This window comes from Solenopsis invicta, chromosome 3 (genome assembly GCF_016802725.1).
Source record: "Solenopsis invicta isolate M01_SB chromosome 3, UNIL_Sinv_3.0, whole genome shotgun sequence".
Lineage (NCBI taxonomy): Eukaryota > Metazoa > Arthropoda > Insecta > Hymenoptera > Formicidae > Solenopsis > Solenopsis invicta.
In genome coordinates, this window is record NC_052666.1 from 31,440,386 (window position 1) to 31,458,636 (window position 18,251).

Genomic DNA, 18,251 nt, shown 5'->3' on the forward strand with positions numbered 1-18,251 from the left:
TCCCCGCATTCTCCTGTATTTGGGTATGTTAAATGTTCTCTATTTAGGTAAGTTTAATTGGTACATGTCGCAGCGACGTGTATTTCTATATTTTGAATTTCACTGGGAATTCGTATGAGACAGTTTACATAATTACGTGAAGAGAATCCAATTAGATCAATTTAATTAGTTCGCACATATCAATGATCATAATATCGCAAATTCAGTAAATTTCAAATAAAATTGTTAAATTATTACAAATTAATCGCTCAACTGTCATAAATTATTGTGAAACTATCACCAGTTAAAGCGCGCGCAGTAAACGATCGTGTTTTATTTTTTTTTAACTCGCGTCGGCGTTAAATTATATGTATATCATGCGCACGAGAGCGTGTAACTAACAATGAACCCATTAAATACTCGTTATAAAATAACTAAAAGCGTTTCTTCTCGAAAAACATTTTCTAACCTACTATATTTTTCTTCTTTTATTGTTAAAATATAGAATATGCTTGTATTTAATATAATTATATGTTAATTTTATGTTACTCTGTGCAAACAGACATGAAAAAAATCATAAAAATAATGTGTGTGTGAACACCTAGAAAGTATTTCTTTTTTTTATTAATAAGATATTAATCTATTATTTTTCTTTAATACAGATTTTATTCTTGTTTGAAATAATTCAATGCTTGAATAGTAACCATCAACATTATTCTTTTAATAGAACATCCTTAAATTAATTATACAAGTAATGAGCAAGAAATTTGTTTCTTTATTTTGCTTGGAAAATTGCTTTCTATTCTTCAAAACTTCCACATTTTCCGTCCAATGTAACTGCCCGACTTAAACATCATCGAGTAATTATGAGAAATTTTAAAGAACAGAATAAAAAAAAAGATTTTTTCCTCCAATATCTCTTAAGCACTCTTTAATATCTCTTAAAAGATAATTTGCTAGAAAATTTGCTAAAAAAACAATGATTATTTATGCATTGTACCTTATTTCAATCAAGGCTACAATTTGTATTAGTATTTAGTTGGTATCACAGAATTTTGGCTCTACAATACCAACTAAAAGTTATCAAAATTTAAAAACGCTAGGTTTCTTAGGTTCTTCCTAAAAAAAAAGATCTTAGTTCTGAAACAAACTGCAACGAAGAAAATAATGAAATATTTAGTTTTTAATGGCTTATGTAACGAAAATGACCTCATTTTTATGTGCCGCAGTTTCAGGTAAAGAACATTTAAACAAATAAGCGGATCTAAATAAACTTTTGCACGCATATTTATTCGAGTTTTATTATTATCTATAAGTAAAAAAATTTAATTTACTTCGTAATGCTATTTCCTCAAATTTGCAAGTAAATATCATAAAACGCGATTTTACTTAAGAATCAAATGGAAATAAAAAATTAAATAACTTTTAAACCAATGAGAAAGTAATGCTTAATATTTACACAGCATTCAAACAAAATAATAAAATAATCTATAAAATTTTTAAATCTTTGAAAATATTTTGCTACATATCCTTAAACGAATGATGGACTAACCTCTTATTAATAAAATAAATAGTATATTTTCCACGTGTTTATATTTTATTATTTTGTCTATTCCTATGTAATTCCTATGTAATTCCTATACCTATGTAATTTGCAAAATATTCTTCTGAATTCTACTTCTCTATCGAGCTAATACCCATGAAAGACCGTCTCGTTCTAATTCCACCGTACGTGTTTCTAATCTGCCAGGTTCCAGCACGCCACGCCAAGGGGACATCAGTGAATCGGTAACGGGATAAACTGGCGATTTCTCGTGGGGCGATTACCGTACTCGCGCGCGCTGGCGAGTAACGCATAGTCCCTCTTCGGAGATCCAGATGGTCCGTCCGGGGCATAACTCAGGATTTCGCGTGCGCCGGTAACAGCGGCTACCGTGGACCCTTGGCGTAGGACGCGCACAACGGACGGGAATCCGAGAGCGAGAGCGAGGCCACGCACACGCATACAAAGGAGCGGATGAAAGGATGGCGTGGCGAGGGAGCGGGAGGGCGAAAGGGAGATATGGTAGCGGTAATGTATGCAATTGGACCGACCGGCGCGCACAACGGACGGTTGTTGGTCGGTCATGGACGATGGCGTTCTGGACGCAGCGGTGGTTCCCGTGGTTCAAGTAGAGGCGACGGAGAGAAGGAGAGAGACAAGGGTCATCGCGTACAATCGTAGAATCCCGCGTGGCGCGACTGCCGGCCGCGCCGCGTCGGCTATTATATGGTGTTTAATTTGCTATAGTGCTCGTGCCGTAGTTTAAAATTTCTGTTGCTATTTCTCGTTCTTCTGTCGACGTGCTCGCATGATCACGTCGAATTAACCTCGCCGTGCCGCGTTGAACGCGGTCGAGACGACCCTAATCCACGCGATGAAGTTGACCGGGTGAATGGATGAAAATTAAAATGCTCATTTTGCCCGCGGGAACGCTGCTTGTGCGTAGAGTTGGAGTTTGCGTTTTTGTACGTTCTTCCTCCTTTTTTATACGTTAACCGCGACATTTTCCGAGTAGTCGAAACGCGCAAATGATATGGCCATTTAAAGCAACGTTTTAAAAGGAGCTTGAAAGTAGAAGATTTCGCGTTATTTTACATAGAAGGGAAGGGGGAGGGAGCAAGTGGAGATTAATGTTATTTATTACACAAAAGGCGAGATTGTTTCTCACCATAAAATAAATTCCCCGCATTTTATTATAACTGCGATCCTCACGAAACATGCAGACTTTATACGCGACCTGAATACCGTAGTAAATTGCTAGGTCACTGCAGAACGCGTAGATTTTAAGGCAAATCTCTAAAAAAATGCATAAATAAATCCTACGCGACCATCAAATGTGACAACAAATTAGCAGCTTAGTCTTGAAATACAATGCAGACATGCGATGCGCACCGCCTTTTTATATCTAGAATTATAACATAACATGTATTATAAAACTTATCGGAGAAATGTATTTGACAACATTTTTAAATCTAGTACAGCAAGAATACTAGTTTTTTGGTGTTTTGCAATAAAAATGTTCCATCTCTTTCAACTTTTCGATAAAAATTAGTATATATTATTAATATATCATTTTTTTTCGAATTCTACAAAATAATTATCGCGTATCTGAATGTGCGTGCAAAAATTACCCAACGTAAAAAAATATATGAAAGCTTTTGTGTGTCTGAGGATTGGAATATACGTCTATACGTCCCAAAACGTTTGAAACATTATTTTAAACGAATCCGGCGTTGCGTCAGATTAAACGAACTTCGCACCACTTTGACTAGCGCTGCAGTCTGACCTTAATTCATTCGCGGGCTTATCCGAATGCATCCGCTCGGAATGTGAGCGCACGGTTCCAGAGATCTTGGGCTCTAGGTCCTTATAATTACTGGTCTTTGGAAGTTTAAGCGGTTTCCTACCGACGTACAGTCAGACCACCTGACGAACGGTTCGCCGAGTGACGAAGAACGGGGGAGGAGGAGGAACGAGGAGGGAGGAACGAAATATTTATCACAACCATTCCGTTCGGCAATACGATTAACTTCCAGATAGTCTACCCTGCTTTCGTGATTACCTCACTGTGCAGTTATACATTCGCTCTCTCGAAAACTCCATTCACGTTTATAACATAAAGCAGAAGTTAAATTGTGTATAGTATGTATATATATATATATATATATATATATATATATATATATATATGTATGTATATTTATGTACATTTATATATTATGTATATTTATATATTTTTAAATTATATATTTTACAGAAAGGATACGCTTGATTAAATTTTGATCGTCATGAAATTATCACGATTTGATATTCATTATTACAATTGAAGAATTGCGTACAAAAACCGAACAGCCTATAAAGAAAGGCAAATTTTCGGAAAACAAAAAATTTTTTATTTTTAAATCGTTCATTGTACACAATAATATTTCTCTAGACATTTAAGTTTAATAAAAAAAAGTTGTAAGCTTTGAATGATATTTTGAAGAGCCATTTAACAGAAAAAAATAAAAATAAAAAAATTCTCGTTTAATGTTAACAAAACTTTTGTTGATTCTGATAAAAATTTATATTTACTACCAATTTATCCTACAATATTTTAAATTACATGTTTTTAAACATGTAATTTTAAAAATGTTTTATTTAGATTTTTTATGACATAAACAATGATAAAAGTAAAGAATTATTTAAAGTATAAAGTAATAATTTTTTTTATTTACAAAATATTATAAATTGCTCTTCACAAAAACATTTTTTATGTATAATACTATGTATAAATATGGCAATTTTTCTCTAAATATGTATAGTAATAAGTATAAAAACAATATTTTAGTTTTTAATTAATATTTTGAGAATTGATTAAAAAAAAATAAAATAAAAAACTTCTGAAGAAACTTGCTTGGTTTTTGTGGAAATTATATTCATTATCTATTTATATATTCCTTGTTTTCTCTATTTGATTCTAATCAAAACAAAATTGTTCGCGTTATATCAACTAATAGAACATGATATAATACCATAAATCAGATTTTTTAATAAAAAATTGACTTGTTTGGTATGGAAACGCTTTAATAATAATTATAATAACGATAACTGTATTATTGTCAATCAGGATATTAGAACATTATTATCTAAATCTGTTGTCTCAACAGGTATCTAATATTTCTTATCAAACGCAAATAAAATTGACAATATTAAGAACTTATTCCGTGAGAAAAGATTAAACGGCGTAGAAATTTTCGACACGCATTTGAAAATGTCGAAGAAAGGAAGTAGTCGCGGACAATGAACTTCAGACACTTGTTGAATCGAGAAAGACATCAATTAACTTTACAATTTACTTGCAAAGAGAAAATTGTTATTACGACGAAAAAGCGTCCTTTCGCTTATGTTAATATTAAAGCTCATAGTCTATCGTAGAGTTTATTACCAAGGCATCAGACATGCAAAGTTAGAAATTGCCTATTCGTAAGGTGGAGTCGGGGACAATTACATTGCGCTGCTGTAATCCTCATTTGCATGCATATGTTTTCGAGGAAAGCCGCGTCGGCACAGTAATTATCACGCCATCAAAGATAGGCGGTAATTTTAATTAAGTAATATTTCATGGCTAATCGACGTTCCGTTTTATCGCTCAACTACTTTTTTCTCACTTGATATGAACGTAACGATAATGCACGCGCATACTTTCCATTATTTTGTTTCGTCAAGAATATAATTAAAAGAAAAAAGGCAACACTTACCTTCTGGTAATTGAGAGCGAGTAACAGATACTTCCTATCGGCAGATAACTGGTGATCGAAACTCGACAGCAGAGACTGAAACACAAAATACCAAATCATTTGTAAACAAACGTTATCGGAGTACCATACAATTTCGCAGCTCAATTCGGTAAAGTGTAAAGCAAACAAAAGTGCAACAAACAAAAATACCAAAAACGTAGTGTGAACGCGGGAACGGGGAAGGGGACGCGGGACTTGCAGAAATAAATGTTATTACACGGTTTAACGAATTCGATATATTTACTTTGCTGGTTGTTAGCTCGCGAATTACGCGATCCGTGTTTAACGTTAAATTCGAACCGTGCAAATTGGCGCAGACTCACCGACGCGATTAAGGGTTAGAGTAAACGCGATCGTTGCTCATTAAAAGTACGATACAGTAGTTTAGCCCAGCTATCTTTGCAGGCCAACGTCGCGCGCGCGCGTGTACGATAAAAAGAGGGTGCATTAACTAGTTCCAGTAATAAGGAGAGCCACGTAGCCACGGAGTGTACGAAAATCTCGCGCTCGCGTGTCAGGCCGCAGTAGTAATCCGGTGAAACGCGAGGTCGCGCTTGCCCGACGCGGTGCAAATCGCAGACACAGCTGATCGCTTATTACCGCTTATAAAACGAATCGTTAGCGGGATGAACACGGAGTGGACTGCGAACGCGGGACGACAGTCGCCGTCGAAAGTGGCTTTGTGCTGCCGCGACGATCCGGAACGGTTTGTCGAAATCACGACGAGTAAATTATGATCACGTGCGCGTTTGCGCTCACGCGTGCGACGCACGGGGTTGTTGAATGAGCTACGACGGCCACGCTAATGGGATGACCATCGTCGAGCGAAGTCGCGCGAGCTCGAACGAGACAATCGTTTCGAGTTGGTCGGCGGACGATCGGACTGGCAATCGTTCCACTTAGCCGTTGCAATCGTAACACGCTAACTGGCGGCCGACAACTACCATTATTACTTTAATGCGGCAAGTTTATTCGCGTGATAAATTGAGTGCTAACGGATCGCGCTAACGGATCGCGCCTTTATGCGTTTTCATGCGGTTCACTGTTGCTACTGTTGTAACGTGCATGTAATACGCGTAGAAGCTTGAAGCTTTAAGAGATTATTCTACTTAGAAAATATCTTATTTGTATGTTGATCTTCAAAACTGTAGAATAGGAAGCACGTTCTTTTCACGTTCTTTAGTTCATTAAAATCCTGCAATAATTGATAATGTTCAAATAATAATTATTATTCCGTTAATCCGTTGTTGTAATTCTAGAACGTTATTAATTTTATTTAGAAAAAGAAAAAAGAATTGCCAAACACTGTCCAAGTAATTTTTTATCATATTTCTCATTCATATACTGATTTATATGCAAATAAATCATGGAAATTGCAATTTGATGTTTCAGATACCTATTAACAATGATTAATCTTTTTTTAATAGTAATTAATTTATTATAAGTTTTTTTGCAATATAGTGTAAAAGGTACGACTTAAGCAACTGGCTGCCTGAATCGTATCGTCTTTAAAAGTATTAAATTTATTAATTAAAATAATTACAAACATAAGGAATTAACTAATAACACTTATTTTATTTATAATTTATCGGAAAAAGATCAAATATTTAATAATCGATAAATAACAATAATAAAAAGGTAAGAACATCAAAATAAAACTGACTTAAATTTATTTCTGTAATTAACATAATTTCATTCATATTAATTATTAGTTTTATTACTATAACTTTAGTTTTACTATAATATAATTTGTTGTAATAAAATTTGTGATGATATGATTTAAGAAAACTTGATTATAAAAATATCGATTTAATCTTTATAATAATTGCAAATTTGTATATACAATAAATGTAAAATATTTTATAAAAAACTTTCTTTTATGAATATATAAAAATTCAGTATAAAATTGCATGATTACATTACCATCAAATGCATAAATTAATCAAAAATTAACCTTAGTCATATTTGATTATTTAAAGTATTGTTAACGCAAAACAAGATATTTATTTTTTTCTGTATTACTCATTTCTCATTTAATTTATATTTTGTCATTAAATGTTGTTTCAAGTAAAAAAAATAAGATATTAATGCGATTTAAACGACCAATGCGTATTCAGCGATTCTCCTCTATACAGTTAAAAGGAATCTATTAAAAAGTCTATTAAGAATCTATTAAAATGCATTTAAAAAACCTATTGAAAAGTTCTCTTATTAAACTTTCTTTTTAATATTAAAATTTGTTATACTAATGGATTTTACGTGGTATTTCTGGATTATATTAATGGATCTATGTTATATTAATAGACTGTGTTATAAATCAGCAATAAAATACAGTTGTAAAATTTTATTATTTTAACTGCTACCTTCATCGATAATTTCACGTACATGTGTTTCTGACTAAATTTTGAAAATAGAAAAAAAAAACAGAATATAATATTGACACAGAGACAAAGTGACAGTTTCATCATGTTACGTGGTAAAAGTTGTGATTCTATTAGCAACTTTCCAAACTAATATTAAAGTATTCCGCGGGGACAGCTTGACACATACGTAATAAACTGGTTACTCTTAAACATGTAAAATTTTTACAAGGGTCGTGAAATAAAAAGCAACTTTAAACTACCGCGTAATTCAGAATTCGTGTTCTTTACTGAAAAAAAAATATTAACGTATAAATATTAACGTATAGATAAAGTTCTGTTGTTGTCATTTTACGAATAATGAACATTACAAATCTAAATTAGAGAGATAATACAGATGTACGTTAATATATACATTTTTTTACTTTGGCGTAAAAAACTAATTTCTGCACATTGGCTGAGCAGTCTTAATATTCTGCTTATTAACAATAAGAGAAAATGCGTTTGGATTCTCAAAGACAGTCTTGGAGTGAGTGCATTTGGATAATTGCATCGGTGAATCTCCTATATATAATTCACTTGGAATGCGCTTCTATCGAAACAGTGAGTAGGCTCGCTAGATGCAATTGTCCAAATGTTCTCATTCAAAGACCTTGCCTTCGATATGTATATATATATTATATATGTATGTGTGTGTGTGTGTGTGTGTGTGTGTGTGTGTGTGTGTGTGTGTGTGTGTGTGTGTGTAGGCGAGTAAAAGTACACGGGTCATAAACTCTCTAATAGCTTTTAGGCTAACAAGGAGAACGCCTCGATAAGGCCGCTCTCGGTCGACGCTGCAAGAAGAACTCGAGCTGCACGTTAGATACGCTCCCGTAAGATTTCGAGTAATGCAGCAAATGCAGAAGACTTCATTTAACTCGAGAGATGTAAGAAAGGGCGCAAGTTCGACAGTAAAAATAAAGTTTCGAAGCGTCGCGCCGGTTAGCCATTGCAATTTCTCTTTAGCGCTTTCTTCCCTCTCCTCTCCCCCTGGGTCTGCTTAATTGAAAGAATCAGCTTATCCCGCTTGCTGATTACAGCGACGAGGCATCCCTGACGAGAGATTTTTATTCGAAAAAATGGAGACACCGTTCATCCGCCATTCGCGAACGTTTGAAAAAAAAAAATTTTTTTTTTTCAAACGCGGATTCTCTCACTTTGTCAGAATAAAAAAAAATATTAAATACAAGCGCTACGTTTTACGACAGTATTATTACGAAAGAGAAAAAAGTAATAAAAAAATGATATGACTATTCAACGATTTCTTCCATCCGCTTCTGTGTAAAACTGTCTAGTAAATTTCAATTTTTTTTTGTTTAAAAAAAATGTAATAATGGGACAAAAAATGTTCAATAAAGAATATTTTGTGAAAACTTTCGAATTGAAGTAATACAACCGCAATATATCACGTGTGTATGACAAATAGTTTTGCGTAAAACGATAAATTTCGTAAATACATCATTTAGACTTTCCTCCGAGGAGACATCTCGTAATGTTAAATTTTGCGGAGATAGGCATCGTATTACAGATGTCGTAATGAATCATTTTACAACGGGTAGCCCCGGCCGGATATCTACGCGCGTATACGAACGAGAATCGTCGACGATAGATTGCACGCGTCAGAACGTGAAAGATAACAAGCAATTACCGTTCCAGCGATCTCTTCGGCGCGGGCGGTGTCGCGGGAGCAACGATGGGCGTTTGCCGATGCACGGCTCGGCCGTGTGCATTACATTAAACGTTCCCTTCCGCGTCGTATGAAATCATTTCAATCCCTCTTTCCGATTTCCGCTCGCTCCGCTGTTTTCGCATTCGATCCGCACGCGCGGCTTACGCTTTTATACGTATGTATAAACACGCACGCTCGCGCCGGGACGATTTAATTGATCACGCACGAATATGAATTAGAGGAGGGAAAGAAAATCGAGAGGGTGGCAGAGAGAGAGACAGAGAGAAAAAGAAAGAGAGGAACGAGATAGAGGACGCGTATGTGAAATATGATGCTCTCATTGCACGGTGTATTTCGGTCGTTATCTGCGATTTCGGAAGTGAAGCGCACCGGCGCGCCGCGGTGGCGAACAATTAATTCGTACCGACTATTCATACCGCGGTTTCTATTTAATCGCACGCACGTTAATGCGACAATAATTGCGCATACGTTAACGCGCGCGTTATGTGCGCCCAAAACTTTATTTACATACACTTTCCGGACTGATTCGTGTCGAAGTACACATTCTATATCTGTAATAATTGATTTCCGCCCCCCTCCCCCCTCCTCCCCCCCTCCTCCGATAGCGCTGTGACATATTTCATATTTTACGTTATTAATGCTAATAATATATTGATACTCATATAATTAACATTATACGTATACTGTTTTCTTTGTTTAATTAATACCCAATTAACGTCAATCTTGTTTGTGCTTCAGCATAAATTTAATATAAATCTTAATTTGATGTTATAAACTGTTACTGTTTCATTTGTAACTTGTGTCAATATTAATATTATTAGCAGAGAAGGAGATAGGGAGGAAGGGAGGGAGAGAGAATGTAATAACCCGAGTAAAATAACTGATAATTCTGAGATTCATTACGGATAGAATTTCGCGAACGAGCGCTTCCGGATTTCATGCAAACTTCGTGGAGAGTCTCCCGCGAGAACTTTCATACAACGTGCACAAGTTTAAGAAAACTTACGGGATTGGAGAAGTCCAACACGATCCTGGATGCAGCCGAGCTGACATTGTAGATCAACAAATTGCCTATCTCGTCCCGGTAGAGAATCTCGTCTCCTGCAACAAAAGGATACGTTAGGGGGAATTGAATTTTAAATTAATACACCCGCGCAATGGTAATGTCCTTACCGTTTCGCCATTTCGCGGAGCGCGTTGCACCGCCGCGATTAAACCCACGCACGCATTAAGCGCTTTTTTTCGCGCCGAATCTCATTTCGTCGTGGATTATAACAAAGTACTCTTGCGTTTGTCCACAGCGCGGTGAAAAAAAATGATCAATTATTTACTTACAGTGCGTTACAAGATTCGTCGGTTTAAAGAGATTTTGGACGGAATAAAATTGTCGTGGTTGCAAAACAATCGTTTTTGAATACGCCAAAAGTATCTTTAACATGAGCAATTGCAACCAATTAATAACAATAATAGATCTAGGTAATAATAGATTATTTATATTAATACTGTGAGTACCAACTCTTGTACTCACAAAGGAATCCAGCAAATAAATTATTATAAAAAAAATAAAGAAAAATGTTTCGTCAAAATAAATAATTGATAAAAAGTCATAAAAAATTTCAGAAAATCTTATCTTTTGCATAAGAAATAGATACGCAGAGTTATCACAGAAAATAAATTTTGGAATTCCCTGACTTCTTCATATTTTTTAGACGAGACAGTACAGAATCTTCCATGATCAATACGTAATCTTAAGGAAACATATACATCTAGACGAGTCAAAACAAGACCTACTTTGTGATTTTTTTTATAAAAAAACAGAAACAGATATAGATTAATTTTATTAAAAAATTATATACAATGGCGTCGTTATTTAAATCATATTTTCAAAGCGTGTAACTAATATATCTTCTTGCGATCAAGGAATCAACTATGGTTACTTTTCTTACTGGTTACGTTTTATTCCTTAAATTTTTTTGTATGCTACAGCTCTAACATATGAGAAATAATTTGTAAAGTGCATGAGTTTTGAACGGATTTAACTATAAAACAATGTTAGATACAGTGCTTGAAAATTTGGAAATATTCTTTAAAAAACATTTAAAGAAATCGTGAGCAAAGTTTGAAATTCAGACTTTTTTTATATTTTCTTCTATCTTTCATTTGATCAATTTTCATGATTTTTCCCGATTTTCTGTGACGATCCTGTTATTTATCTAAAAAAACAAGGATAAAGTTTCGAAAAGCCCACCGCCAAAAATAGAAACAATCAATAATGAGCAATAAGCGCTAGATACATCAGCGTTGGAAAATATTATTACAAATAATTATTGTAGATACTCTTCTCATTTTTTCTCTTTCTTTGTAAACCGAACTAAAAATCCCTTTCTGCCTCTAACATGTTTTCGAACATTTTTTTTTTTTCGTTAATTGCGATTTCTGGAAACGGTCGCAGTACTAACTTTTCTGTTAAACCGTACACTTTTCTAGGAACTGATTAATTGTTTCTTCATCGCATATCTGCCTTTGTACGCCTTTTCCGTGAGGAAATAGACGGCATCCTTCAAAAATGACAGAAAGAAGAGATGTAGAAAGAGAGAGAAAGGGGGGGGGGGAGAAGGAACGAGTAAATTTCGCAGGCGAGTGCTCGTCCTTCTCGAAAATCGATTTTTCGCTAACCGACAGTAGTACGCCATTTCATCAATCTTAGCGAGACTGGCAGCGTAAAAATCCCCGGAATAAGAAGCGTTGAGTGAGGTTACGATAGACCATAAGTAAGAAATATTTTTATCGTTATCGAGGGGGCAGAAGAGCAGGGAAAGACGTAGGGGAAGAAACAAGGTAGGAGGCAGAGAAAGGGACAGAAAAGAGTAGACAACGAAACGTGAAAAATGGAGGTAAATGCATAGTAAGAGTCGGAGAAACACACACACACACGAGAAAATAACATGTCGCGAAAATTTTCCTTCAATGTCCAACGTTCGCGATCAACGTTTCATACAAAATCAGTGCAATTAATTTCCGATGATACGTAATGGGTAGTTCTGCTTGAATTTAACGAGTTACGCTCTTACCGAAAAAATTTCAAAAAACTGCAAAAATTGCGAGGTGTATAACTTTTACGTAAATAATATATATATTTGAACAAAAAAAATAATGTAGAATGTCTTTATGGAATTAAGAATGAGTTCAAATATGATGAATAATAGGTGACCATGTTTCAAAGTTTACATGCTCAGTTTTCTCCATTTTCTCTGACTAAAAATATTTTATTATTACATTCGCACACGTAGAAAGCCTCTTTGCGTTTCATCTTGCATTTCCACAATTTTCACAATTAATCCAATGTTTACCCAAAAATAAAAGTACAAAACGTAGTTGTGTAATGTTATAAACTAAATGTGCCATGATAATTATAAAAGTAAAATAACGTTCTTTTACAATATTAAAACGGACGCATCTCTTTAATGTTACAAGCCTGCACGTAGCAGTATAAACTTCGTTCCACTCAGTCGCTGGTTGTTCGCTCGACCGACAAACAAGGGATGGCGTATATCGCGGAACGAATAGTCCTGACAGATTCAACACAGTGAGCTACATCAACGTATGGTCCGACAAAAGAGCTGGTTTTTCGATGACAGAAATTTTCTGCCGACTCCGCGAACTTTGTTCAAGAAGATTTACTTTACGTACAACGCCACGAAAACCGATTACATTTTTTTTAAGACAATTTGTATGACAAGCAAACGGAACGAACAATCGTGCACTTTTGTTGGGAAAGAAATTTTTGTCTATTTCGTTTTTCGTTTTCGAAATAAATCGTGAATCAGAACTGCTGTATTTGTTTAAGCTCACATCCAGCAGATTTCCTTAATGAGCGCAAAAGGTCGGGACGTGTTGTGAATACTACGCAAGAAAACGTCACGTCTATAAAAATAGTTGCGGTCACACATATCATATAGTCATGTAATTACCTATTTAATATTGAGCAAATTTCATTAATAAATTCGAAAAGAAAGCACATGATAGGTTTTCAGAGATTAATTGTGAAGAAATAAAAATTTGTAGTCGTTGGAATTTGATGGCCGGTACAGATGTAGACACGACAGTCTCAGGAAACTTTAAGCGAAATTATTTTTTACTCTTGCAAAACTTTTTCATTTTAATGTCTCATTTAATTTAATCTCGCGCGAAAACGGCAAAAGATCGATTTAAAATGTCAAAAGGAGCACATGTTCGACAATATGACGCCGTGAAAATTAAAACACGACATTGTGTATCAGAGGAAGATTAATTAACAAAGTTTTCCACGGGTGCGAGTAGTAGATATAGGTGCGTTTAAAACTCGTTGCTTCTTTCACGTCAGTGAAAATTTCCATTACATTCATAATCATCCCCAGTGCAACGTACGCATATTAATATTACTTTTTACATTCACGTACAGCAACTGTATCGATTTTCAAAAATCGATATTCGCAACGATACTTGTATAAAAAATAGCTGGATAGCTTTTCTCAAAAAGTTTCAGATAATTACTAGATATTCCGTAGAGATATTTTAATACGACCGCTTCCGTTTTCTTGCCTTTATTTTACTCATGAAGATGCGAGGATAAGCGTTCACAAAAACAAAGTCGTCAACTGCAAAAAACTAAAGGCATCTAGGTAGTAAAAAGTAAGGTTGAGAAAATAATATTTGTGTAATTATCACGCCAAAATGATAAATTATAAAACAGTAAACTAATTATTTCTTAATCAAAAAATAAAAATGTTTCTGTATCTTTTTTTAATAACAGTTTGTTTAAAAAATTGTTACTTTAGCATATTATTTGTTCAGCATTTATTGTCAGCTGTTTTGAATTAAATAATACAAATAAATAAATGTTAAAAGAGCTTGATTTTATCGCGTCATCTCCTAAGTTAAACTATAATTTTATTAAATTGAAAAATAATATCTGTAGCAATTTTGTAGAATATTGCTGGAATATCAAGAATATGATAATTTTACTTCATATTTTTAAAAATAACATATAATATTTATGTATCTCTAACATGGATGGCATGCTGAACGATTTTTATTGAAAAAACACTAGACAATCGTCGATAATTATATGTACATACGTATGCATAAGATTTATACACGTTTTTCATTCATAATATTTACTTTAAGTAACTTTATCTTTTTTTATTGTTAATTTAAATGTGCGTGAAACGTTGATTTTCGCTTTGACGCGTAATTATATTCGGCTGTTTTAGATAACTGTACAGTTAAATATTCTATTACCGCGTAAAGTAATTTTCAATTTCTTGTGTACTTATGTATAATAAAATAAAATCGCTTTATTGCCTAATTAAATTAATAACGATCATTAAATTAATAATAAATCTTAAACGCGTAATTCTATGTAGAACCGTACTAAAATTATAAATAAATTCTACTTTGTCGTACCAACAGTGCTCGATGGATTTTCATAAATTTCGAACAAAAATACAGAATTTTCGCGAAATTTCACCATGTCATTATTTCTTAATTCAAAGGGAAAAACATCTGTATATATTCATAAACTATTAGAATCTTTGTAATCACAACTTATATGATTATAATTCGCATGATTTATCAAATTATGTTTGATACAATACAAAAATAAAAACAATGTATTATATATCTGTATCATTTATCAAAAGTACTTTGACGAAAAATATTCTTCACGATTCGTAATAAGTCATTTTATAATTTCTAATATCAATTTAAATCAGTCTACTTTAATGATAAAAGGGTTATTTATATATAATTAAAATTAAAATGTAAAATTATCCACAAAATTCTGCAAAAAATAATTTCCATTGAACTAAGCTCAATAATCAACGGTAGAACGCTCCTGGTTTCGTCCCCGCATCACTTGTCCATATCCTGGACAAACCAGTGGTGTGCGAAAAGTGATTTACATTTAGGTGAACGTAACACCGAGGGTTCGACCGATTTCTCACGGAGAATAATGCGTTAACGAGACACCATCGTATCTCATGCAGGATTGTATCTCACAACGAGGTATTCGCCATTATGGGGCGACGTCGTCCGGATGGTTGGAACGTCGTCTTCTGGGATTTCATAGCGACGGGCGGGGAGGGACACGACGTTTACGATTTACCGCCACCGAGTGCGTATATCTCGGAAGAAATAGGCCGAAGCGAAAAATGCAAACGAAGCGTGAATTTTATAGGTTGGCTTCCCCGACGACCATCAGGCGAATATATCGCGAACGGTTTAACCTCTTTTTTTTCTGTGATGGACACCGCGGCGTTTACAACGATTAATTCAATAACTGTAAGCGATTCTATCTGAAATTCGTTGAATGTTTAATGCGATGATTGATATTTGCCGTAAATATACTTAAATATCATCCAAAGAATAAGCAATGTTTACATCCAAAGGTTCACATTAAATTATTATAATTGATCAGAATTAAATAATTAAATAGAAGCTATTCATTTTAATATTCAAGTAATATTTAATTAATTAATTAAGTTAACGTACTTGTTAATAATTTAACACAAATGCATATTTTAATCTTATGTATTCATCTAACATTGTACGTAGTATACACACGAAAATGTTTTACAAAGCCCAATTTCTCGTTGAAGTCACTCGCATAAAATGTGAGCACTTCCGCGTTTAAACTAAGCAGCAATTGCAGGAGATAAACATTTTTAAATTAAATTTATAAGCAATTTCTACAAATGTAAATTAATGTTTGTGGCGGTTGCAATTAGAATTCACCCTCGAGCAGACGGTAAATCATCATTAAAATCCGGCGGTCGTAAATAAATTTGCGCGAAACAATGCTCATTTAATTAATATCCAGAGGCGAATTATTTCTTTTAATGTCGCATCATTACGCGATGATTAATGGCACGTATTACTCCCGCGTCGATTAAACAACAGACGGAAATAAATTTTACACCTGGCTTGCCGGTCCCATATGCGTCGGCCTATTTCCCGCGTCTACGAGTACGTGTATATATATATTGTTGAAATATGTTTTGTAATGACACGCGTGTGCACGCGCGCGAACGACCGCGTGTACATCTGGCCCGTTGGCGCGTGAAATCTGGCACGGCCGGGATGAAAATGGATATCCATGGAAATGTACAACACGTTCGTTGCACAAGTGGATTGTAACGTACACGTCATTTACACGGCCATTCCAGAAACCGTGCGGTCGTTAAAGGGCCACGTCGCATTCGCGATACTTCGCGACACTCCTCAGCGCAAGAATTCGTCGGATATAAATTTTTATTACGTCCGTGTTGGTGCAAGTTATTATTAAAAGTATCGGCTCGTCCGACTTTTTCACGGAACAGCTCGGCCGCGTAACGGGGAACAAATTTGCCTATCATAATTGCGAGCATTCGCGCGCAGGACGTCGAATCGAATTAGTTACGTGAGTTTGCATCCGAACGAGCCCGCATCGAAGAATGTGTACTGTATTTTCTTATTAATAAAAAAGGTAATCACGCGCGTCATTGTTTTACGACAATGTTTACTAAATGCGAAATAACGTGTCACGATGCTCGTTCTTAACTATGTATTTGACATACTCGTATTGATTTGTAAATGGAAATGACATTTCGAGTTGCACACTGATGGGAGAAATTTTCTTCTAAGATATTACCATGAGATACGGAATACACGGGGTAATCAAAATAAATTTAGCAATACGATCGAAGGTATCACTCTTAGAAACATACAGTATTTTTTTTTAGCAAGTACAAGAGTATACTTGTATCACTTGCAATTGCGTAGTTTTTATTTCAACGTGTTTCTCTAATTTTATATGCTTAAGAGTAGTGTTAACGATACGTAAAGTTCACGTTAATGCGATCCGTGCTATTCTCTGAACCGCATTTGCGGAATCTCACGTTGCAACTTTGTCCGCGACAGTTGCCGGCCACAGTTGTTGCAGCTACTTCGCCGCAGAAAGAATACAGAGTTCGCTTCTCTGTCACGCGGATGTATTGCTCCGCCTGTAACGCTCTTGTAACAGTCGCGCGTTATGTTTCCGGACAATAAAGAGGAAATACAGAAAGTTGAACTACCGAACTTTAGACGCGAGAACGTTATGCGACACGGAGTCGCGTTTCGGCGTAAATCTCGCGACGACGCAAACGTATTTTACGCGATTCTATCTTCTTTCATAAACACACAACGGAATATGCATTTTATTTCAAGTAGAACGCGACGAGAAACTAAGAGATATCTCATCTAGATAAATCGGCTTATAAAAGATAATTATAACACTTGGTAGCCTAATTAAAATTTTACATTATTACCGTGCTACAGAAAGTAGTGATAAATTATAAATATCTTTTGTTATAAATATTTGTATCACTGTAATTACTCATATTCTTTTTAATAATTTAATTTTGCAATCCATGATTACTGAAAAGATTAATATTATCTCATTATTTGTAATTATAAATTAAATATTATTAAATATTAAATAGATTAAATATTATTAACTATAAAATATGAGATTTCTTATTAAAAAAAATTCAGATTAATCTCTCATTATCCAGAGAGATAGATGGCACATTTCAATTTTTAGCAGTCGATTTTACTTGATATACGTCATTGCTGCTAAAAAAAAAAAATAATTAAAATAAATCAATTGCATTCGATTTTGTTCTTAAAAGAAATAATCAAGAAAATAATCCAGAATTATTACTTGCAATAATAATTCTGGACGGGAAAAATTAAATTAATATACTGGAAGAATTAAATGCGAAAACTTTTCTCAGAACAACAATAAATCTCAGTTAGATCATAGCGGGATGTGGCCTAAGTTTTGTTCGGAAAGTTTA

The 18,251-nt window shown here is 34.4% G+C and overlaps 1 protein-coding gene across 15 annotated transcripts in view; it reads right to left on the reverse strand.

Annotated features, from left to right (window-relative positions):
* Nucleotides 1-18,251, reverse strand: part of LOC120356820 (dipeptidyl aminopeptidase-like protein 6) — a 528,524-nt gene that overhangs the window by 189,344 nt on the left and 320,929 nt on the right. For all 15 annotated transcript variants that reach the window (XM_039447189.1, XM_039447190.1, XM_039447202.1 and 12 more), the window contains 2 exons: nt 10,400-10,494; nt 5,263-5,337 (listed from right to left, as the gene is read on the reverse strand). In XM_039447189.1, coding sequence (XP_039303123.1) covers nt 5,263-5,337; nt 10,400-10,494 — 170 coding nt within the window. The remainder of the gene's footprint in view (nt 1-5,262; nt 5,338-10,399; nt 10,495-18,251) is intronic.